General features: G+C 33.5%; 1 protein-coding gene across 4 annotated transcripts; it reads right to left on the bottom strand.

Annotated features, from left to right (window-relative positions):
- Positions 1 to 13,000: 13,000 nt before the first annotated feature.
- Positions 13,001 to 15,569, bottom strand: LOC128165499 (dynein light chain Tctex-type protein 2B-like). Of its 4 annotated transcripts, none has more exons than XM_052830102.1 (2): positions 15,436 to 15,569; positions 13,001 to 14,137 (listed from the first exon to the last, which is right to left on the bottom strand). In XM_052830102.1, the coding sequence occupies exon 2, from the start codon at positions 14,074 to 14,076 to the stop codon at positions 13,429 to 13,431; it is 648 nt and encodes a 215-aa protein (XP_052686062.1). In that variant the 5' UTR covers positions 14,077 to 14,137; positions 15,436 to 15,569; the 3' UTR covers positions 13,001 to 13,428. The 4 variants fall into 4 exon arrangements, with proteins under 4 accessions (XP_052686062.1, XP_052686063.1, XP_052686065.1 ...); XM_052830103.1 differs by having other exon boundaries at positions 15,441 to 15,557; XM_052830105.1 differs by lacking the exon at positions 15,436 to 15,569 and adding an exon at positions 15,075 to 15,095.
- Between the last annotated feature and the right edge of the window lie 9,439 nt (positions 15,570 to 25,008).

Raw genomic sequence — 25,008 nt, 5'->3', positions numbered from 1 at the left:
AGTTGATTCACTGAATCAAATGTTGACCTCTGCTTCTCTTAATCGAATGACTTACTGAATTCAGAGAGGAACTTTGTTTCTTTCATTTAGCTGACAAACTGAATCAAATGAGGACCTTTGCTTCTTTCATTTAGTTGACTAACTGAATCAAATGAGGACCTTTGCTTCTCTCATTCAGTGGACATACTGAAGCAAATGAGGACCTATATTTCCTCATTCAGTTGACATTCTGAATCAGTTGACAAAAACTGAATTTAATGATGCTTCACTCCTCAGGTTGGCATACTGAATGAAATGATTAACTATACTGTTCTCTTGAAATTGACGTATAAGATCTGAAGAAGACGTCAATTGACATTCTGAATCTGATTAAGACCTATGACATCGTGAAGCTGATTTTAAAAGACCTAGGGAAAGCTGAATCTGATAAAGACTATGACCTAAACTCCTTTTCTCACCCGACGACATGATATGACTAGATTTCTGAGTTTCAGCTGTTTCTGCATCAAAGTTTTCGGAAAAGCCCGAGAATTCATATAAGAATAAATGTGCGTAATTGGTCTAATACAGCTAAGAAACTACTTGCCATGCGAAATTACAAATCTTTGATTTTAAAACGAATAATAATCAATAACTCTCGTTCGTTTTTCAGTACTTTAAATTTTGCAATTTTGAAACGTAACAAATCTTTAACAGATATCATTTTCCCCGCTATTTGTCACATTATCAAATTTTAAACGGTATTAGTCTTCAAAAGATTTACTTACTTTGTTAAAAATTGAATTTGCATTTATTGAATTCTTTTTACTTGGTAACGGACAAATTGGATTTTCAATAACATAAATCTGTGTAGCCTGCTGTTATAACATGAATTTACATAGCCTGCTGTAATAGATATCACAATGGTACGATGATTTTATTAGGGATGCTTGGTTTTGAAGATGAGCAATAAAGAAACTATAAGACTTCAGTCCCTGCAAACATTATGTAAATGTTTGTTGTCATGTAAAGATTTTTATGGTAAATACAAAATATTGATTTGAACGCCATGAGCATAAAATCAATACTATGTACGACATGTTCCGATATCACTAATAATTCTCGGATGTTGGATAATACTGATAATTGTTTTTCACTGTTATGTGATCTTATGATAACTATATTTTCGAGAAATCGAAAGAATTCAAAGCCATTTAAAATCAATGTCAGCAGAGGATTTGTGTTACGATGGCTTTGATTGTAAATTCCTTCGGTTATTTTCAATCTTTTCAATGGCTTATCAAATGTTATACTTTCTTAATTTCACTTCCAAAGATTAATTGACTTTGCTTATCAACATTTAGACTTACAAAGAATGATATACATGTACTTGACTTAGGTTAGTGGATTAGTGCAATAAAATTTTCAATATAGCTTTCCCATTGTTCTTTTCAAAATACTCAAGAAATTAGGTAAAAACATCATTATCTTTATTTTCCAAGTCAATAAAGTGCAATAATAGTTGTTTTAAACCCACCCAACTTCACCAATCGATTGATTGAAAAGTAAAATCAATTATTCACAACCAAGACAAAGATAAACCCATTTCAGGAAATCCGCCATTAGAATTCGTAATATGACACGTGGTTGAATTTCGTATACAAATGTTTTTGTAGTCAATATTTGATGACGAGATACTATATGACCCTCTCTCGTATTGTTGACTATGACCACTCACTGTCATCCAGCCATTGATCAGAACAAGAACTTATACTGACATCAGCTGGGAACAAATGAGTCTATTATTTCATGCTTCATGAATAAATGACGCGTTTATGATACAGGCATCACTGCTTCATAGATCAGATTATTTTTTTACACTTATCTTTTTTATTGGTTACTGTTTATTGATTATTTATGATTGACAATTCAAACCTACAATGCCGACATTTTCATTCTTCAATCTACTTTAATTTTTCTACCTATACATATATAGTATCATCTTTGCTAGCCAAGGGTTTTCGGTCAACTTTGCTCCCCATAAACAGGGTTTACGGAGAGCAAAGTGGACCGAAACCCCATGGCTAGCGAAGAGTTGGTGTTAGATTCTGTTCTATGGCGCTATGATAGGTTCAAAGAATAAACCAGACGATGCTGTCGCAATCCGTGTACTTATTTTATCCCACTCATATGAATTATAAGTTAGATTGATTTTTAATGGAGAGCCCAAAAAGCAGACTGAACTCATAAAAAAATAAGGCATTTCATGCACATGAATTTTTACCAAAGTGGGTTGTTTCTATGGAAAAAAACACACGGTAACTGACTTTTATATGCAAATATGAAGTTTGGTAGAGTTGTTTCCATGGATAAGATGTCAATGCATTCAGGTGAAATGATTAAAAAAGGACAGTACAAAGAGTACAGTACTATACAACTTGTATTAATTTTCGCAGTTTAAATCCAGTATCGAGTGTGTAGTTGCAAAAATCAAGCATTCATTGAAATTGTTTTGATTCAATACTAGTATTATTCTGAATATTATTTTTTTTGGTCGTTGTTTTGTTCTAGGTCAGTATAAGAGCAGCATAATTTGTTGGACCTGAGGACAGACATGTGTCTAAAGTCAAAGACTTGCATATTGTTCTAGGGTCCAGCAAATTATATATTGCCCTAATTCAATTCCACAACTAATTTATTATAGTCTTCACCAAAGATTCGTTAAGAATAATCAAAGTACTAAAAGCACTTATGGTATATTTGATTGCAAGCACCAACTGACGCCAGACTTTCCCAAAACTTTCCATTATAGAATCAAAGTACTGAAGTACTGAAAGCCGGGCTCTTTTTGTGTGTCTTTATGTATATTGTGTAGTAAAGACTAAAAATCTCTCTCTCTCTCTCTCTCTCTCTCTCTCTCTCTCTCTCTCTCTCATGCTTTTAATGTTGGCAAAGCGTTAGAGAGCGACCAAATTTTGTAAGCGGCTATAAACAAAAATATGTCTGTCTAGTAGAAAAAAGTTCAGCGGTTGCTGCCTTGAATTTTGCAACAAGCGTTATATAATCAATCCCCATTTCTTCATCGCGCAGCAAAGTAGTACGTGGAAATTCATGCGCATGTGTCCAAAATGCATAGTCTTGTTTTTAAAACACGTTATAAGAAAACTAAAAAAGATAGACAATTCTCTTGAAATTAAAAATAAGAAACAAAATGCTAACACTTTTGACAAACAGTGGCTCTTTGTGTAACTATTTTGGTGTAGCAGAAGCTTTTAGTTTGACCCTGTTTGGTTTTTTGTTTACTTTTGAAGTTGTGCTATTTATAGTAACATTGGCGATTTGCCCGCCTACAGCCAGAACTCTGCTTTCAGCAGAGCCCGGCTAAAAATTGGTCATTCGTTCTAAATAATATTGAAGATTAGGGTACGTGAGAGGGACAGAAGTTTTTATAGCAGAATCACTTTTCATAACCCACTGATGAAGGTTACAGATAACTGATGTATTTTTCTGCAGTGCTTTCTACTTTCAAGACCCGCATGCACCACCAAAGACAGAATCTGTTTGTTATTTCTTTAAAAACGTTATCATCATCCTTATAAAGATATTGCATTTCATAATTATTATAATCATTAGGGAAATTCCATCAACAAAATTAGTATCCCTCAACCAACAGTAGACTGAATTTAGAACACGATTTTAAATCAAAGTATCGTAACACATGTAGCAGTAAGTGGCAACAAAGGTATTTGTAACTATCAATTTTGCAAGAATCACGGCCAGAAAAACACGGCAGACGATCCAGAAATTCAAACGGCGACCTTGACAAATCTTTTTATTACCTCAGTACGGAAAATTATTTACCTACATGTATAATAAGAAATACTTGAGACCAGTGCCTGTGAATAGCTCGTATTTAGGGTTTTTGTTTAACCCAGAAGATGTTCAGTAATGTAAATCTAGGTACTGTGTAATAGTACAGAAAAGTACACGTGCTGCATTAAAATTATGTGCCGCATGGTTATAAGTATTCGATTACATTTGAGTCACGTGACCTAAATGTATAAATAGTAGGGCAATGCGGTAGCGTGCACTCTAAGCTCGCCCGCTAGGGAGTGTTAGCGAACGATATGGACTGCAGTAATCATGAATCAGGTCTATCAAATGAAGAAGCAAATAATTGGCCTAATAATTAATAATAATGTTGTTTAACCTGTGTTGTATGTATATTAAAAGAAGCGCTAGCGAACTGCGTTCCTGCACATGTGCTTGAGGACAGGATCGACCCACAGGGGCTTGGTTGTTGGATAGTGAATTTCCTAATTATTTGTTCCCGAAGAAAAAAATGATTAAAATTGATAATCTTTTGTGTATTTCTGTGTATTGCAATAAATAAATTCACTGAAACCCCCCGTTTCAGTCATGTTAAAAAAGTGTATTCAATGTACATTAAAAAAGTAAAGGGACGACACTCGCCATCTTGGATTTATAGGGGGTCCTCGTTTCAAGGTATGTTTTAAACAAGTTCTTCCATTTCTCCAACGATTTCTGACAAGATCTAGGTTGGAAAATATTCAAATGACTTATTACTATCGTCTGGCTACATCTGTATGCTGCATAATAAACACATCGTTCCGAAATGTACTAGATACTTGCCAAACTTATCGAAAGCAACGGAAGTTTACTTTTGAGTGACGTAAATTCTCTATATAATCACTGAGATGTTCCGAAAATGTATGATAAATCTAGAGAGAGCAAAAATTCCGCCAAAAGATAATCCTCTTGGTTTATCCAATGCTTTCGGTTACATGGAGAGTTTGCATCAACTTCCGTTGCTTTCGATAAGTTTGGCGAGTATCTAGTACATTTCGGAACGATGTGTTTATTATGCAGCTTACAGATGTAGTCAGACGATAGGAATAAGTCATTTGAATATTTTCCAACCTAGATCTTGTCAGAAATCGTTGGAGAAATGGAAGAACTTGTTTAAAACATACCTTGAAACGAGGACCCCCTATAAATCCAAGATGGCGAGTGTCGTCCCTTTTCTTTTTTTAATGTACATTGAATACACTTTTTTAACATGACTGAAACGGGGGGGGGGGGGGGGGGGTTCAGTGTATTTATTTAATGCAATACACAGAAATACATCTAAGATTACCAATATTAATCAATTTTTTCTTTGGGAACAAATAAGAACTTCACTATCCAACAACAAAGTCCCTGTGGATCGACCCCCCCCCCCCCCCCCAGTATATAGACCCCCGAGACTTTAATCATTTTTTTAAAATATCAAATTATCCTTTTATGACATATTTCTAATCTGATTTATACATTCATTACACAAAATTACCTAAAACAAACATTTTTTAAAAAATCAGACCCTCTACATATATAATACAAGAAGGTTGCTGACTTCGTAAGCCAGCCGAGAGGCACTGACGATGAATATTTGTTAAAATGTACTACCAAACTTCATCTATCAGTAAAAACGATGACCTTATGTCGTAGCCCGATAATTCCCTTCACAGAATATCTGCATGCCATGCCCGTGTAAATACATTTATTGGGTAAATTAGGACAATTTTCACCGACAAGTTGCAAGTTTTGAACCGATCCATCTAGAATCAACGGAAGTGAGGGTTTATCGCACGGAAGATAACTCCGCTCTTAAACAGAGAAGTTCCGAGTGTCCACAAGAACAATAAAAATGTAAGAGATTTACGAAATTGCATGGCAAACTCGAAAAAAGTACAATTCATTAGAAGTATGAATTCTAATCAAGCCGCAAAGAAGTGAAAACTTTTTTATCGTTTTGGGTACTGGAAAATCCAAAAGAAGGCACTCTTATTGAGTGTATTACATGTACAATGGAAGACATAAAAGAGAAAATTAAAAAAAATAATGTTACGAGCTATCTTCCTTGCGATAAACCCTTACTTCCGTTGATTCTAGATGGACGAAGTTAGCAACCTTCTTCTATTATATACACAGAGGGTCTGATTTTTTAAAAAAAATGTTTGTTTTAGGTAATTTTGGGCAATAAATAAATAAATTAGATTAGAAATATGTCATAAAAGGATAATTTAATTTTAAAAAAGAGTAAAGTCCCGAGGGTCTTTATAATTTGGGGGTGGAGGTGGAAGGGGGAGTCGGTCCTGTCCTCAAGCACCTATGCGTTCCTTCGTAGTTCTTGTTTTTGTTATTCATTTAGCACTTTATTGTTTTATATTTGGACGAACGAAGTGAGGAAGAATATAATGTGTTTTAATAGTCTTTATGTCACTCATCATTGCCTAGACGGTACTGCTGTGTGTTACGCAATACATTCGTTTATAATTTTGCACGTTTTTAGTTTTCAACCGAGTATATTAACATCGTATTCAGGCACGTAGCATCGTTTATTAATGTGTGTGTGTGTGGGGGGGGGGGGGGGGGGGAGTGGTGGAGTGGGGGTGAGGGGCTTCACCCAAAAAATCTTGTCAAGCCAAAGGGGGAGGGGGGGGGCTGACGTAGTCACACTTAATTTCTTTATTCTCATTTCAATTTTTTACATACCCCAAAAAGTGTAGGGGGGGGGGGGGTCCATGATAATTTAATTTCTATATGTAAATTTATTTGCACGATGCTACCGTGCCTGGTCTTAAGATGCAGTAACTATTGAATTTTTGAGAACTGAGTCTGTGAAATAAAAAAACAAAACTGAAAAAGAATGTAACGTGTGATCGTTCCATTCATGACATATATAACTCTCGTATATATAAACGTTTTCCTGAAAGAGGTTCAATCCTCTGCTTTTGAGTAAAAATTTTGGGTCACCCCCAGTCTCAAAATGTTTCATAATATAATGAGCCTACTCATATATTCATATTATGCATTTACATTATACATTGTCAAATAAACCATATTCAATAAAATACTAGTAGTTAAGGAAAAAATGACACATCTTAAGAGTTTCGTAAGAAACTATATTTTGTGGCGAAGGTTTCCAAGAAAAAAAATAAACATCTTAATATTTTTGGAGAACTGTAGCTTCCTAATGTTCACTGCAGACCAAACTGTATTTTTGTGCATTGGGATATCTTAGTTTTGTTTTAAAAACATACGTGTGTTTTCAGGTGGTATGGAACACTTGTTGATATATATGTGGATAAAAAAAACCCAATTATAATCAGAATAAAATTTTAGTTTTAGTTTAAAATTTTCAAATTTTACAATACTTGGCAAAAATGTTTCAAAATGTTTTGGAAAGGTAAAAACTATAAAAGCGCCAACAGGATTCGTACTCATGCATGGCTTACAGATTCGCGCTCTAAATTTGAGCTAAGCAGTTATAATATATATTATTCTTGATTTTATTGTTTACTTTAATAGAAAGTACTATTGTATGTCACAAGCTGGACATCAGTGGTGTCCGATGTATATCAACTTAACATTTCTTTATGATTTAGATCTATATCGACATATTTTAGCATACAACTACTATATAGTATTTCCTAAAAGTAAAAAAAAATTGATTCCAGTATTTGGCCTGAAAATCGCTTACTTAAAGTCATACAAGAATTTTACATTATTTGACCCATCCTTTTGATTTAATTTCTGCTTGGTCCGATTTTTTTGTAATTACAGTATCAAATTTTTTTCATACAAATCATTTATATCTTAGAAAGTTATAGACTTTCTCCTATTTACACCAGCAGAATCAGTCTCCTTTCAAAGTTAGAAATATTCAAAGTAAATAAAAATAATTTCTCTTTGGGCAAACGAAAAAACAAACCAAAATGCATCACGGGAATGTTTAGAAAAGGAAACCGCTTGGTTTCGTCCCCCGAATGAGTGGGGTTATTCAACCCGCATGCTATGCATCGATTGTAAAGAAAGCAGACTTTAGAAATATTAGCGAAAAAAACGTACAAATGTTTATTTGTAATTTGTCTGATCATTTCGACTTTTATTTAAAGCGATGTCAAATTCGTAATACAACTATACCCGTCTCGTCGTCAGGGGTGAAATTTAACATGAGGCGAAATAACGAGGTACAAGTACCTTTAATGTCGTTTGTTTTGTTAGCAAATTTTGCACGCATTTTTCTTCATTGAAATTTGGCATAATTGACGGGTAAAACTACTGCAATGTCTATTATTATACATATACTAAGCATAGCCATCGTTTAAAAGCGTGCATAAAATTTGATAAAAAATCGGACCAAGCAGCTTTTATATTTGGTGCCACGGTTTTCTCCGATAAAAATAACAAAGGAAAAAGCAATTTATCTGTAAGTTGCAATTTCAGTGCAGTGAGGTCATGTTTAAATAACAAAGGAAAAAGCAATTTATCTGCAAGTTGCAATTTCAGTGCGGAGAGGTCATGTTTAATGCACCATAACGCCGAAAGAAGCATACAGACCCCCCCCCCCCCCCCCCCCCCCACCAGTTGAATTTTGATTAACATATTTTTTAAAAATAACCCTTTAAGACTTTTGATTATAGGATCCAACCTCCTTTACTAGATTTTACGAGAGTTGTTCGATATGTAATGTGCATAGTAGCACAGTGCGATAAAGCTTTGCACGATTTCGTGGATGACGATAGTCTTGAATCTATTCAATAACTATCAAACGGTATATAGCACACAAGCCCTCAGCTACACACAGTTTTAAACTTATAGTTATTTCAAGATAGCCAGTCCTTGACCACCGTTGCAAAATGATTTGGGAAACGGGTTGAGAATATTGAAGAAATTAGATCTTATATAAAAGTTAGTACACAACTGAATTGTGGGAGTTTATGGGCCTGATAAGGCTATCGCATGAGACAGTTCGTAGGTGGTGAAAGACATTTATGCCTGCATGGTACAGAGTCCGTCAAAGATGCAGCAAAATATGGTCGATCTATAACTGTAACAGACAAGGCAAATGTCTCAAAAGTCAGGGAAAATAATGGAAACTGATTGCAGACACACGATTCGTGATATTGCCAAAGCTGTTGACATATCGCTATCGCTGGTGCATTTTCATTTTGAAGCGTATTTTGAAATTACGAAAGATTTCTGCCAGCTGGATACCAAAAAACGAATACGAACCGCTAAGCACAGGGTCTAGGTTAGATTACCGTTCAACAACGTAGCTGCTACGTAGCCCTACATAGCAACTACGATCTTGAACACAGCCCAGAGGGAAGACCACAGAATGGGAAGGTGATTGACGAATAACAGTTGCTGTATTAGGAAAGACAACTCATACAATTGCTTGACGTAAATTTTATTAAAACTCTAAAATCGAAAAAAATCCACAGATCACCAGCCACGTAGCATCAAGTATTAAGTGCCTGCCCCCCCCCCCCCCCCAAAAAAAAAACTTTTCTCGCAGTAAAAATTTATCTTTCAAAACCGATTCTACGTGCCTTATTTCTTAGTACAGTTCCTTTATTACTAACCTAAAAGTTGTGAGAGTGGTAAAAAAAAAAAGAAAGGTGGGAAGGGGTGTAGCAAGCGTCAGGAATTGAAAAAAGGGGCGGTCGGTCGCGCAACTAGATGTAGTGCATTTAAAGCTTAACAAGAATACAATTCAAAAGCAAAAAAAAAAGTTTATATGTTTTTAAAAAGGACAAAAAAAGTTTATCTAGCCCTGACATGCACAAATATTTGTGTGTTTTTAGTTGGACGGGGAAGGGGCACACATTCTTTTGTACCATCTCCCCTTTTGAAGGTTGTCCCCTATGCATGCAACCTGTAGGAACACATGTGTAACATACACATACATGTATAACACAACGGACACTTATATATAAATATGAGTATTTGTGTTGGCTTATGAACTTCTCCCCCCCCCCCCCCCCCCCCCCCACGCATCTTCAGGATCTTGTCACAAAAACTGAATAAACTATGCATCAGTCTTTTACGTACTACGGTATATGCCATGAGGAATATTAATGTTGTTATAATTACCGTTGTCGTCAATATCAAATATCAACGTATTCTCTCTATTCACTGAATCCATGCACTTGAGAATACATACATACAAGATCGACCGAGATAGAGGTGACAACTTGAGCAGAAGTAAAGTTTGAGATTGCACTACTTAAAATTTGATACTATTTACTTTGATGTGCTCAACTTGAACACGTGTAACAGTAAATGCTTAACGAATAGAAATCGATTGACTGACACACCTGTCAAGGAAAAATAAATTTTATATAGAGACAAACTACAGATTTTTGATTATTTAGCATACATTGTATATATATTAGTATGCAGAGGATACATTGCTGATGACCAAAATTTGATTACTTTCAGTAACTTTGGGTGTCAATTAGTACCAACTAAATTTGGGTGTTAACAAAATTATAAAAAATAGAAATAACAAGTAGATTTTTAAAATTTTGGTTTTATCTAAACAATAAATAAATACGCATTAGAGGGTTATGTAATTTTTTTCTGCAATGTCGCTACCTTCATAACCCGCATGAATCATCAAAGAAAGCAATTTATTGTTTATATTAACCTCCTTCTTTTAACTAATTAATGAATTGATAATAAAAGGTAAGTAAAATTCAGTAATTACCATTTAAGTACATACTTTAGCTAAAAGAAACAACCAAATCGTCTCCTGTGCGACTTTGAGTCTGACATCATCATGATTAGGCCATTGCAAGTTTTTTCTTTATTTAGCGTCCACCCAAAACTCAAAAACTTATCTTTCTATCAGAAAAAAACCCACAAACAATAGAAAAAAAACACAACTTTAAAGGTTCAACAAAATAAAATTTGTTATATATTTTGAAGTATTTTCTTCATTTTGTAACAAAAATACAAAAATTACAAATACCTACTATATGATTTCCATTTTGAATGTTGTTATATTTGATTTCTGATCCGGATTTATGCGATCCTGAGTCAATATAAATATAAATATAAATATATATATACAATGTAAATATATAGACATTGTGGGGGAATATTCTTATTTTCTGCAAGACTGTATTGCTTTCTGGCAACATTGACGTGCATGAAAGTTATTTTCTACATACTTGCCGATTATCTTTTTTTTTTTTTTATCTAGAAGACGGTATAGATTCTAGCAGCATTTAAAACCCCGGGATAATATGATAATGTTGACAATGCGGCCCTGTTTCGATGTATGGCATTTCTAAGAAGGCATATACATCTATGTCAAAGAATAGTGGTTAATAAACATTTTATTTTTATGTTAACTTCACGAAACTCTGCATGTCTACGAGTACGTGTACGAAACCCACATCATTTTGATGAAAAGTTCACGGAAAGCACCAAGTGTTACACTAATTAATACTACTTAAGTAAATGTGTGGTCAGTTTTCACTTTAAGATCAGCTTTTTGTTTAAGTTTAAGTTAAGTTTTTTGTTTAAACATACACCTGTTATTTAAAAAAAAAATCATTTAAGAATTTGATCATTAAAAAAATGTAAAGCGCAAATCCACTATTTGAAAACAAATCGTCAATTTCAATTTAATAATTAAGTTATAAATATCTATTGGTCTACTGGTCGTACTGAAAATCCCTTCAAACGAGAATATCGTTTTTATTCGCTAACATGTAGATGATGCAAAATTTGGAGAATAAAGACCGTTGCAAAAATGAATTCCATATTGTATAGGCATCGTGTACAAGCATAGCTTATGGATAAAAATAAAACATGTTGTAAAATATTGGAGAATGAAATGCCCAGCTTTGAATTTTTAATGTAGAGGACGAGTGGCTGATTAATAAAAGAGTTATCTTTCCATGTTGCTAAATAATTCACGCAATCCTGGACTGTAGCCAGGCATACATTGTACATGTAACTGTTACATTATCTCAAATAAGCACTTATTCTTACAAAGAATATGATCTATTCTCCATCTCAGGCATGTAGCATCAGGGGGGCCTGCCCCCCCCCCCCCCCCCCCTACTTTTTCTCGCAGCAACAAATTTTTTAAAATTTACATATGAAAAATTGAATTATCATTGATATGAAAATAAGGAAATGAGGAGTGAAATTGAAGTTATAAATTAAGATTTTGGGAAAGTTATATATTTTTTTTTTTTTTTTTTGCTTGTCAAGATTTTTTGGATGAGTCTGCCCCCCCCCCCCCCCACTTTCAAAACCTACTCTGGCTATTATATTGTTAGTATTGAGTTTTATAAAATGATGATAAACGTAAATTTGAGAGTGGAATTACTCTGCGTAATTGTTCCACTTGCCTTGTTTTTTTTTCCAAAGAATAATTATTTCGATTTTCGAGTCTCTAATCAGAAGTCACAACCCTACCCAGACAAAATCTTGTATATCTCTCAGAAAAATGGTGAAGTACCAGTAAGTATTTTGAATAAACTCATGAGTAAACAGTGAAAAAGTCAGAGGCTTAAAAACTCCGAAAGTTGATGAAAGTTATCGACATTTTTGGCCATAGAAATGTGTGCATCCAGTCATGTGTATTAGACCTGAATGAACTGTTTTTTGTATGCACTGGTCCTCCTTTTCACATGTATACCTGTAAATATTTGATGACGATTGGCTGTCTCTATGATCGGAACTTGCTCCATGTGTTTCATGTAAATAATACATGTACACAGCGTCAAAAACTAATTGATCGCCACCTATATGGCTCCGCGGTCTTAGTTTACATATTCGATCATAGCATTGTTCCCGATAACTCCTCAAAGCAACGCAGTGAGAATATCGACAAAAAACAGTGGTTTTATATCAGCCAAATTAGATTTTCAGATCTAATTGAATTTTGCTACATTAAAGAATCGATCGTTAAAACCGTTGTAATATTTTCAAAATAAATTTGGACGTCATGGTTTTCTCTATTGATTCTAATAGCCTAGAGTGATCTAAACTGTTACAAGTGTATTTCTAATGGTTAAAATACCACAACAATTTAATCATAGCTTATCTAAATAATTCGAAAAACATAAGAAAAAAAACCCATTGCAACTAGGGTAACCTCTAACAAAACTTTGTTGTCAGGATTATACCAAAGAAAAAAATGAAAATCGACTAAGCTGTAGGCACCTTAATTTATTTTAAGTTTAAATGCATTATCTCCACAAATGGAAACAGAATGAATGCTATTACTTCACTGAGTAGAAAATCTGCAGAACAAATATTCAGTTGAGACGATTTCTTTCATTTTCTCACGTACGTCTACAATACCCTGTCAAGCGCAACTGTTCTAATCAGCGACAAAGTGGTGTATTTGCAAAGCATGTCATATCTGAGGAGGTTTGTATGTAGAGATAAAATGTGGCCATTTGAGAAAAACATTCACACTTATAATCAGTGTTAGTAATATAGACACCATTGTCATCATCATCATCATCATCATCATCATCATCATCATCATCAATATCACCATCGTCATAATCATCATCACGTTTCATTCGCACTAAAAAAGTATGTTACAAAGGCACTTACAAACATGTGAAATCATTCCTTATATACACCAAAAACTACAACTGTGCAGTATAAATGTTTGCTTTGAAAAGTATAGGTGGCGTAATCGTCCGTTCTGTGGTCCCATGAGCATCGACTGGTGGCCATTATTCCAGGCCCTTTGTTCTCACCCAAAGTTACATTGCAAATCATCTTGTATCTCTCGTAATTCAAAGTCTTCACCTTCTCTTTGATTTGGTTACACAAAATCTTGGTCAAATTCGGAGACCATTTTTTGCTGTAAATCATTTTGTCCAATTTGTCATCTACGAGTTTCTTAATCACTTCATGCACGTGCTGTGAATTGAACTTCCGCTTAGGAACCATCCGATAAGTTGGTTCATATTCCTTGGGCGGTACTGTAACGGTGGAAGATGTCCGCTCCCTCTTAGAAAACCGTTTGAAGAACTTCTTGGTCGCCAACATACCGGTCAGCGAGTGTCCCATCTGCTGGGCAGCCTTATTGCCAGTAGCGGGTTTTTTAGGCATGGGTGCTACGCTGTTTCTCCGCTTCTCGCTGACGCTTCCCTTCCGTTCCACAATGCTCTGTTTACGGTCTCCAGAAGGGGCGGGCTTTCGCTCGAAGTCCGCCGTCTTCTTCTCGAGCTCTTGCTCCGTACTCGCTTTCATTTTTGCCAACATGTTTACTTAGTGTATTTGTGGGTCGGGCTTGCAGACAATCACCAAGGATTATATATTGATTCTAAAGAGAAAAAATGCAAATCGTATTAGGAAACCAATAGGTAATTCAAATTTGAATATGTTATAGCAAGCGATTGTGACCATTTTGTTTTGATTGGAAGAACAATATAAAGTAAACAGCAAGACAATCAATATAAAAGGAGCAATCCCTGAGCGTAAATATTAGGATTTCCGAACAAATTTTTATCTCGTTATATAGCCAGTTAAAATAATGGTAAGCGTTTAGAGTTGGAGTCGAATGATCAATAGATGGTTTAAAAGACATTCTAATAAGTTGCCATAAGTATACATCCTTCTGGTAAAGAAAACATGGAAGCGGTGACAAAAGATTGCGGGACCATTTGGAATAAAAGAATTATTGTCTTGACAATTCAGAAACAACTCGTAATAACGAGGGTATAAACAAAGGCGGCCATTTATAAGTAACGTATAGTGTTTAAACGCCCTAGATGCAGAAAACAATGCTTCTTTGATCAATAGACAAAGCCGACCATAGACTTCCCCGATAACCAGCATATTTGCCTTATTCTATATTTCCATCCCTCTATATTTCAAATCTATCGCGGAATTAAAGTTCGATGTACTAAATGTCATCAACATTGGCAGGGATTGTCTTTTTTTTCTTTGATTTATTCGGGTTTCTGGGTACTACCTGTCTTGTCTAGTTGTAGAAAAAGCGACATCTAGAGTTGTTTCTCCTTTAAAGATATAATGGATAAAGTTGTTGATATAAACAAATAATCAAGTCACTATGCAATTGATTAACATAGGGGTTCACACAGAGCAAAGTATTGGTGTATTATGCAGGTTGTGTAAAGTCGAGTACGTCAAAACGGCTTTGCCTTCTCATGGTGCATGTGTTGTGTGAAGTCGCTACGTCAAAACCTCCCCAACCACCGCCACGTCATTTGTGTCCGACGTAAAAAAAACCAACCCACTCGTTAATAAACTCATTGTCTGGTCTGCCGCCCACAAGAACAGAAATGTTCTTTGTCTACAGTCCTGTAACACATCAAACACAGGCTTTCTTTTATCTATTCGTATGTTTAACTAAAATATATGCATCCTAACTAATCGAACTCAGTTCACGATAATTGATTCAGTGCAAATACCTACGTCAAAACTTAATTATTCCAAAATCAGAATCGACGTGCGAAAGACGCATGCATACTGATCGGGTATAGACGAGTATGCTTTGATTAGCGTTTTATGGAGGCTTTTAGCAAATTATCGAAAAATTACTATCGGTATTGAATCATATGCATGAAAAATGAAAAAGTGAGATTTAGACTGTCTTACCTTACCAAACGTACAGCATGTCCGACTTTGACTGTGTTACTGGGGATGTTTGATTGTTGATGTGTCTTTGGAAATGAGCATGTCACGTGATTTATTACTAGTTATTATCATCTCATCTAAACCTGAGCTAATTATGTAGTATCGTGTATGGGATTACAAAGTTAGAGTCCCTGCCATTGACCCACAAAACGTTACAAAATTCCGCTCGCCTGAATGGAGCACACCAGCGGCTTTTGATGGTTCTTTAAAAAGATCAATGCGCTATAGATAAAAAATACTGGAATCAATTTTTAATTTTACAGAAAACCAGATTGATAAAATGAAGCACTGAAAGGCTTTTTAGAAGGAAGGCGAGCAATGGCGTCTTCAGAATAGTTACACAGTTCCATTCTGTAGCTTTTATCTCATTTTTTAAAAAAGCAAACTTTATGAAAAAAGGGACCATTATCTTTTCAATATAATTTAAAATCGTCATAGACAGTGTAGCATGAATGTGTTGTCCTTCTGGGCACATGTTGGGGATACTTGTATTTAACTGCATTCGTTATATAAAATTTTAATCTAGAGGTGAATAATATTTTCGATAAAGAAGGAAAAATTATGTATAAAAACTGTATATAAATTACGTTGTTATGATAACATCTGCAAGTCTCTTTTTTTTTTTGGGGGGGGGGGGTATTCATTTATTGACTGAATGTAAGAAGACGGTCCAGGCAAGTCGTTTTTGAAAGTTGGTGGAGGGAGGGGGGTGGTCAGGCAGACTAACCTGGAATCCAAAAAAAACAATAAATGAATAAATTTTTTTTTTTTACCAATCTTCAAAATCTTAATTCGTGGGGTGGAGGTTGAGCCAGAGACATAAATTACATTCATTTATATCTCTGGTTGATCGTATTATTGTCCTTTACGAAAATTTAGATTACCGAGGATGAAAATTTGTACCTGACAATTTACAAATTTTGGTTTTCAATATAATGTCAATTATTGTAAAGGACAGTATCTAAAAATTCTATAATTACAATGTTATGTTTCTCTGTCAATTTTAACATAACCTTAATAAGTGGTGGGGGGGGGGTAGGTGGTCGGATGACAGTTCTTTCAAAATTCAGTTTTTCATATATATGTAAAACGTCGGACCCCCCCCCCCCTCCCCCATGCTACGTGGGGCTGCAGCCAACCTTAAGAAGTCATTGATCAAAATGTATCCTTTATGGTTATTACAGTCATTGGACTATCATCTATAAACACCGAATTAAACCGTGATTTGCCACTTACTAAAGTTAATCCTGAATCATTTACCGACCCAGAAATTACAATGCAGTGTAATATACGATATTCTATTTATGAAACAGCATTTTATTCGAATGTAGCTAAAACATAGTTTTATTTCGAAGCTAATAAAAGATATTTTTTAAAAATATTGATTTCAGTGTCCGTATTGGGTTTTTCTGTTTCTTTAATGTAATTTTGATCGGGATCGACCTTTTCAATTTCTATTTGAACAGACGAGTGCCGAAAGATTCAGAAACTGAGAAAGCAGAAGGACAACGATAGATTTTTACAGTACATTTCAACAGCTGCTGTAAGATAAAATCAAACAACTAGGTATGCTATACTCACTTAAATACATAGATTAAGTGGTGATTTAAAGGTAGTTAATATGTCCTTACAACGTGGATGTGATGGTATCTGTTTTACCGCCATTTTTCTATTGATACAAATCATTCGGCGTATATGCACAGGTGTCAATACTGTTTTAAATTAGAAATTGTTTAATGTTTATATCAATGGCATAAACACTAGTTGTGGAAAAACTATATCCGAGTTTCCGAGATTGTATGTACATGTTGCATGTAGTACAATGTAAAACAAATCTCAACACGGGCACTTTATACAACTATTAACAGATTAATACGTATGTATTCAGTACCGTGAAAATATAATGTAAATTTCATATAGACTGTATATAGTATGTTCTATGGATTTTTTAAAATCTTATGTTGTATTTTATTTTTCAGTGATAATTTGTGTACATGTGTTAAAAATGAAAATATTGTTTTACTGCAAATAAGACATTTTATCAATGTATAGATTACAATGTAAGGCCTATAAAAAAATTGTGTGTTTAGAGTAACACTGATAAAAAAAATTAGGTTGGGTAGGTAGGGATTTTTTTTAATTTTATATTTTTTCTGCATGTATCCTAAGAATGTTTTGTTTGTGTCATATTTAAAACCGGATTTTTTAATAAAAATACCATAAAATTCACAATCGGATAAAAACAGACATCTAAAAATGGTAGGATCCGGGCATTTTTGTATTTTAGGTAGGGTTACCCTTAAGGAAGTTGTTTACTCAGGGTTTGAGTTCTCAAAACCGGATTGTTAAAAAGTTAAATTTAATGAGTAAAATTTGTTTTAAATACAAAAAGTATTTATGAAATGAACTATTATTGACATAACAATCGATATTTTTACTAAATTATGGAAAAAGGCTCTGACAAAGTTTGACTTTTAGCAAAGCAGAGGAAATTCAGATTAAATTTTTCAGATTTTGTTTTCCACTGAAGTATTTTTGATAGTACTATAATATTTAAAGTAAAGATTTTATTTGTTAGTCAACATAATTTTAAATATTTTCTGTTGGTTTTATCTTGCTTTTTCATTTAGATAATCGTATGGCACACACTTCAAAAATATTGAAAAATGCTTAAAAATGATAAAAGACACTATATCTCAAAATTTTGGTCATTGGCCTCATATAAATTTTATGCCAGGAGAGAAAGGTGATTATACTTAGTGTAATACTATAAATGTTTTAGCATTATCATCATTCAGGTTTTTGTTGTTTTTTCAGTTATGTACACTTTACACAAAAGTATATAACAATTTGACACATATTGTTACTTATACCTAATATGTATTGGATTAAAAACAAAATATTTTAGTCATTTATGAACTCCCAAAATTAACCAGGTTATCAAAGTTACAACATTCTATTATGACGTTACGGTATCAGACCCCCTATTAGCTGTTAGAAATATCTGATGCATCAAATCTTCAATATTCTTATATTAAAATAGTCTATTTACCTAGAAAAAAATTAAAAAAATATACAGTTATTCAGAAATTTCTGCTTGCATCGCAATATGGAAATGACAGCGCAGTCTACACTTGAAACAAAACTGCTCGTATTTTCAGTCGATTCTTGGTCGAAGCCCCAAGTTCAGGGCCCTGGGGAATTTGATGCAGCCACCATAATAAAAATGACCAACACTGCTTGTTTTAAACACAGTTTAACGAGGCCGAGTCTAATTTGTTCTGCCCTAGATTTTTGAATGAAACTTTTTACATGAATTTCTACTGATATAATTATTATTTTAAGATTGAAAAATAAGACATTTACCACACCGTTTGTTTATGGGGTCATCTCAAAGTTTGTTAATCTTTAACATAGGACCCTATGGGATTTTGCTTAAAATGTATAAATTTTGCACATTTTTTACATTTTTTCAAAACTTCTGCCCTAGGGATTTCTTTTTCTGTTCTACATATTAAAGTTATTGCTAAAATGCATCAAATGGTCAAATAAAAAAAAACCTTTTACCTCCTGGTTTGTTCCAGGGGTCTTATCAAAGTTGATTTTTGTATGCCCAATTTCCCAGATTTGTCTGATAATGGCTATTTTTTATTTGACAAAGGCGGAAAAGGTGATCTATATAGTATTATTAAAACATTCAGACATATTTAAGTAATAAAAAATACATAACATCACATATAAAGGGTCATTAATATAAAATACATGGTTACTGTCTTGAAGTATATTAATTAAGCTATATTTAGGCGGGTTAAGAAAAAGTGACAGAGGACTAGGCTTGCTGAACCCTCTTCACGTTTTCAACCCGAGCCCAAATATAGCTTATAATTCGAGATATATATATGTTTATTCCACAATATAACATTATTTTACGCATCAAACGAGTTATTTTCAACAATTTTCGCTGAATATCTGCAGTTGAAATTATCACGCCATGGCGTCAACCAAGCAAAAAGATGACGTCACAGTACAAATGAAACGCTGCGCGAAAGCGTGCGTACTCGTTCTGTACTCGGCCTCGTTAAGGTAATTATCCATACGTCACAAAACAACGTCTGACGTAATTCACGCGTTATTACGTCTTATCCGTGCCCGATCTAATTGAGACCTAACGTTAAAAGGTGTATATCAAAACAAAGAAATCAAGCTGAAATAGAAATTGATTCAAAACAAATGTATCAAAAATCCTGACAACTGCAATCAATTAGGCCTACCGGGGTATTCATCAGCGAAATAACATGACTGGCACGGTTGTGTCGATTGCGTAGTAGTTTTGAAAATATAACGTTAGACCGCTTACTTTTGTCCTGCATAGCCTAACGTTAAACATCAATCCGTTATAAGGTTGAATTTAATCCAATTCTTTGAACATAAATCCCCGAAAGTCTATAAACATCGAAAATGAAATACTGACCGAGTTTATATTCCAGTGCGTAAGGGAGATAAATACACAAGGGGAATTAAATTGACCTATAACACGTTATCATCTTTATCCAATTTGCTTAGCAATGAGCATAGATTTATTTTCCACAAAAAATGTTTTTAGAATTAAAATCATGCGCTGAAGAAAAGTTATTTCATTATAAGAACAGTCTTAAAAACCATTTAAAAATGTTTGAATAGAGGTTTTGTCTTGAAGGCATATATCAGGTAGTTAGCATAATCCACGAATGTGACTGCAATTTCTAAATACCGATCTCGATCCGTAATACTTGACGATATTCAAAGAAACCATCTTTTGCGATTTAAATAATACAGATTAATCAACAGTTTGTTTAAATAATGTTTATTTAACAATAATCAAAACATATTTTTTTAGAGTTATGAAATAATAAACCTATGCACAGTTTTATTTTTACGGATATTTTTTTCAAAATATATATTTTAATGATTTTACCAAAAATATGCCAATTGTGATCCTGAAAAGGCCGGTCCCTTGGGTACTTTTATTTTCAATTGATTAAGGGCGTTAAGGTGTAAATAATATCAAAATTTTAGAGAATTCTGTACGTAAATAAAATTATAAGAGCTTAAATTCTCTTTGAAAATTTATTAATTTTATCTAATTTGTATGCAGATTTATCAATTTTTTGATAAATTAGCAAGTGTAACATAAAATTTTTGTTTTGAAATAATAATTCCTTTATTTTACATGGGATATAAGTCAAAAAATGATTTTGTGGAAGTCAGATTTCAGGCTTAGGTTTATATTCTTTATGTATGAGAAAAGCGCCATTTTCCGCAATCGGTTCTATTTTTAGCAACGGTCCTAGCTTTTATAATACCGATGGACCAGCCAACAGGTTAAAATTTGATAAGAACATATCCTCAGATACACGTTTGAAAAATATGAAAAAATTCTGTACGCATTTTATTTATCTAGTGGGGAATGGACCATTACCTTAATTGGTTTGTTATCAGAACCTGTCAACATGCATTAGGATTAGATGTTTATAGATGTTTATAGAGCAGCAGAATTACAGTCAGCATAGCACAGCTAGTGTATCAATGAGGTGTAATATTGAGTCAGGCATAATTATAAATAAAGTGAAACACAAAATGCTAACTTTTCTATGTAAAATTTATCAAATCATCTACAGTCATGCATACTTTGAAAATTTTAGGGGGGGGGGGGGGCGTGCGCCCTCCACTCCCCCCCCCCCCCTTAAATCCGCCAGTGTTGAATCAAAAATGGGTAGTAATTAAAAAACTTATTGAGGAAATTCGGACTAGAATACCCTAAAAAAATGTGAATGAAAACTGAATTCTTTGTATCTATTTAATGGCACTACCATTCATAATCTGTATTTCATTTGTCAAAGAATTAAGCAATTTGTATTATTTTTACAATTAAGAAAATCTCAATCATAGAGTAACTTTTTTATGGATTTTTCTTCAATTTTCAAAAAATATTCAATGGCCATTAACTAAAAAAGTAGGTCATTGACCTACTTATTTGAAAGTGAAGAATAACACTACCATGTAAGGTCTACAACACACAGTAGTTGGTTTTTCATTATCATCAGTGGAATTTTTTTCATTCTGAGTAAACGTCATCCTTAACACACAACTTTTTTTTTTTTTAGGCCTAATAACTTTTTTATATAATTAGAGGAGTTTGGAAAACATATTGACTTTTGCTTTAAACTCTTTCCTTTAATATTCATGTAAAAAAACAATCAGACAATCATTTTTCAAAGTGAGTCAATTTCAGAACTATAGACAGTCATATTCTAAGAGAATATTATTTGAAATGGAGAATGTTCATGTTTTAGAACCAAACCATATTGAATTAAATCCAAATCCAATCATGAAAGACAACACAAAAAATCTGATAAGTGTTATCAAAATTTGTACATGTGTCATTTATATTGATAAAGAGTGAACTAATGATGGTCTTTATCTTGTTTAAAGAAATATTTTTATTGCCCTCTCCCTCCCACCCAAAAGAAAAATCCATTTTATAGGCATGTATAATGTACATTGTTTAAAAGTATGAATTTGTCAATGAATATTTTTATTTTCTGAAATTTTGCCCTATTATACAGTTGATTATTTGTATAATCAATTAATGGAATATTAAATAGCATATTTGTGGTGTATTTTTTTTTATAATTAACCTGATGAACAAGGAGTAAATATTGTATTTCGATATTACAAACAATTATCCTTTGAAAGAAGAGAAAAATGAGTCTGCGCCTCTCTCTCTCTCTCTCTCTCTCTCTCTCTCTCACTCTCTCTCTCTCTCTCTCTCCTCTCTCTCTCTCCTGACTTAAGGTCAGTAAAGTAGCTTACACTATTAATACTTTTCCGCACGTGACAGCGGCTATTGACATTTTCTTTCCCATTCATAAAACCATGCAAAATTCTGATTTCTTTAGTAATTTTGACTTTTTAGAAATTTCCATTTCTTTTTTATATATCGTTTATTGATCAAAAATCAGACCCGTAAGTTCGGAGAAATATATTGTATTGTATTATACAACAATCGGTGTAATAAATTGAAATTATTTATCCCAGTAACAAAAAAACGATCTTGAATTGTTTATATTGGTGAAAAACTTAAGAAATGTAGAGGTTCTTGACGTAAACTTAGTAAAACTACATATGACAGGAACTCAGACAGTTTCCCAGCGTGACTACTTTGTCACGTTGCGTTCGGAGTAAGCGAGATCTGATGCTGATTATATTGTGGATATTCCTGTCCGATCTACGAGAAGTATTAGCCTACCATTACACAAGTAATGAGAGAAACAAAAATCGTATTTAGTTGACCTCGGCGTTACTTACATCATTGATACTGTGGTCGTGATGACGCAGGGATTACAGCGGCTAACACGTGAACCCACTCTCAGATGATGATCGGGCCGTGAGGCTTGATAGAGAGATACATTAAACAATATAAACCATTCTTTCGGTCATCTTAAATTATGTTTTGTTCTATTGTCTTAATGGCCATTCTGGTAAACTCCTGACATTTATTTGCAACTTTGTATAGTCTACATGCATATTGTATGTCATCATAATACTCATACATGTAAATGGCTTCTTTCCTTTTGGTGCTTTTGTCACCGTCGACTGTAGATTTTTTACCCAATAGTACAGTATGTCCTCCTGCATGGAGTGTACACCGAACACTCAGTCATAGATTGTTCATTACATGTTATTATTTTCCAATTGATTGTAATCATGCGTGGCAGGGTCGCTGAATTGCATGTCTGCATGTAGATGAAGGCGCGGCGGAGCTCGAGAGCACTACCGTCTACCGGTATATACATGTATGCGCATGGTGTTTTTGTGTGTTAACAAGAAAAATGTTATTTTGATTTTATTTTAAAACTTTAAAGAAGAAGCTCGCATATAAAAATTATTGGCACATTAAGTGTAGTTAAATGTGTACTTTTGTATGCATGAATAAAATGATTCTTTGAAAAATGCTTGAATGAAACATTGATTGATAACGGGGAAAGATATCTCGGAAATCCTGACGGTGGTTGCAAAATAAAACGCTTATTGATATGTTCTCTGGACATTAAGTTCATCTTTTTCATTCACTTTCTGGTTAATAGTGTATTTGTTGGAAAGTATTTTGATTCACCACAAACCATAATGACATTTTTGTTTATGCATATGTGTTTTCCGGATTTGATATTGCGTGGTCTTTATATTATTATGTTTCAGTAGCACACAGGGTGATAAAGCATTTGTTGGAAAGTATTTTAATTCACCATAGAAAATCAGTGTCTCAACCTAGCACATACATGAAACGTTTTACAGGATATGCCTCTTTTTTGAGTTATCTTTCTTTAATCGCTTCACAGTAATCGGCTTATACTCGGCTTACGATTAAGAAATAAAATGTTAATTTACTACAACAAAACAAGATATGATCAGTTTAAAAACATAAATTGTGCATATAGTTTTATTCATTACAGCAGTGTGGCAAGCTAATTGTAATTGGAATTAATAAATATCTTTAATCAAGTGTAAACTAATAATTTTGTTTCACGTGCGGTTTAATCCCGGGACAAAATTATTTGTTATTTATGATTTTTTTTTCATTTGATATTTAGACTGATTTGATTTGATAAAATACTGCTGGCATACGCGTATTTTTTAAAACATTGCGCAGATGTTTTTATCAACAACAGCTGTGGTAAGATTTCCGCAAAGATTCGTCTTTAATTGTCCTCATAATTGAAAATAGTAAATATTTTGATGTGAATTATGGTCTGTTACTTGATATACAGCTTGAAATATGGCAAATAAAACCTCATATGTGGACGAATTTTATTTCAATTAATTTCCAAGAACCTAGTGATTACGTATTTTGATACATACTATAGTCTGTAGAGTGTAGACTATATATGCATGTACATATATACCTTTTAAAAATAAAAACTTGATAATTTTTTTTTTCAAATCATCATCAATGAAATGACATACTCTATTCAAACAACAACAATAAAAATAAAACATTTTCTAAACTTTTGCTGTTTATCACTTTTCGCATGACGCAAACCATGTATATTCATGATAATAAATATAACAAAATAAACAGACCATTAACTTTTATTATTGAAAATAGATGTATATTCGAGTTAATTTAACTTCAGTTTGTCGTCATTGTAAATTTGACTCTAAAATATCTTGGAGCTAGTCATTCATTACTACTGACTTTTACATAATTTTGATCGTAGAAGTTGACATTTCTGAACCCTTGCAATATGCAAAGTCATGTTTTCTGGCAGTTAATGAAATGCAGAAGTAATATGCAGTTATCTCTTCTCCAGAAAATAATTTCCCCTTTAATTAACTGATAGTTTGCAAGGAAGTTGGTTATCGTGGGTGCAACGTGTCTTTATTATATAAATGCACTCCTTCATAAAAAGGAATATATTAATGGAATTTCTCTCTCAATATTTCTTCCGTTTTCCAAATAAGATTGATCATAAGAAAAAAGAATTGCAAGGTATA

The sequence above is a fragment of the Crassostrea angulata genome, chromosome 10 (genome assembly GCF_025612915.1).
Source record: "Crassostrea angulata isolate pt1a10 chromosome 10, ASM2561291v2, whole genome shotgun sequence".
Lineage (NCBI taxonomy): Eukaryota > Metazoa > Mollusca > Bivalvia > Ostreida > Ostreidae > Magallana > Magallana angulata.
The sequence above is the reverse complement of the archived record's forward strand: the minus strand, read 5'-3'. Positions and strand labels throughout refer to the sequence as shown.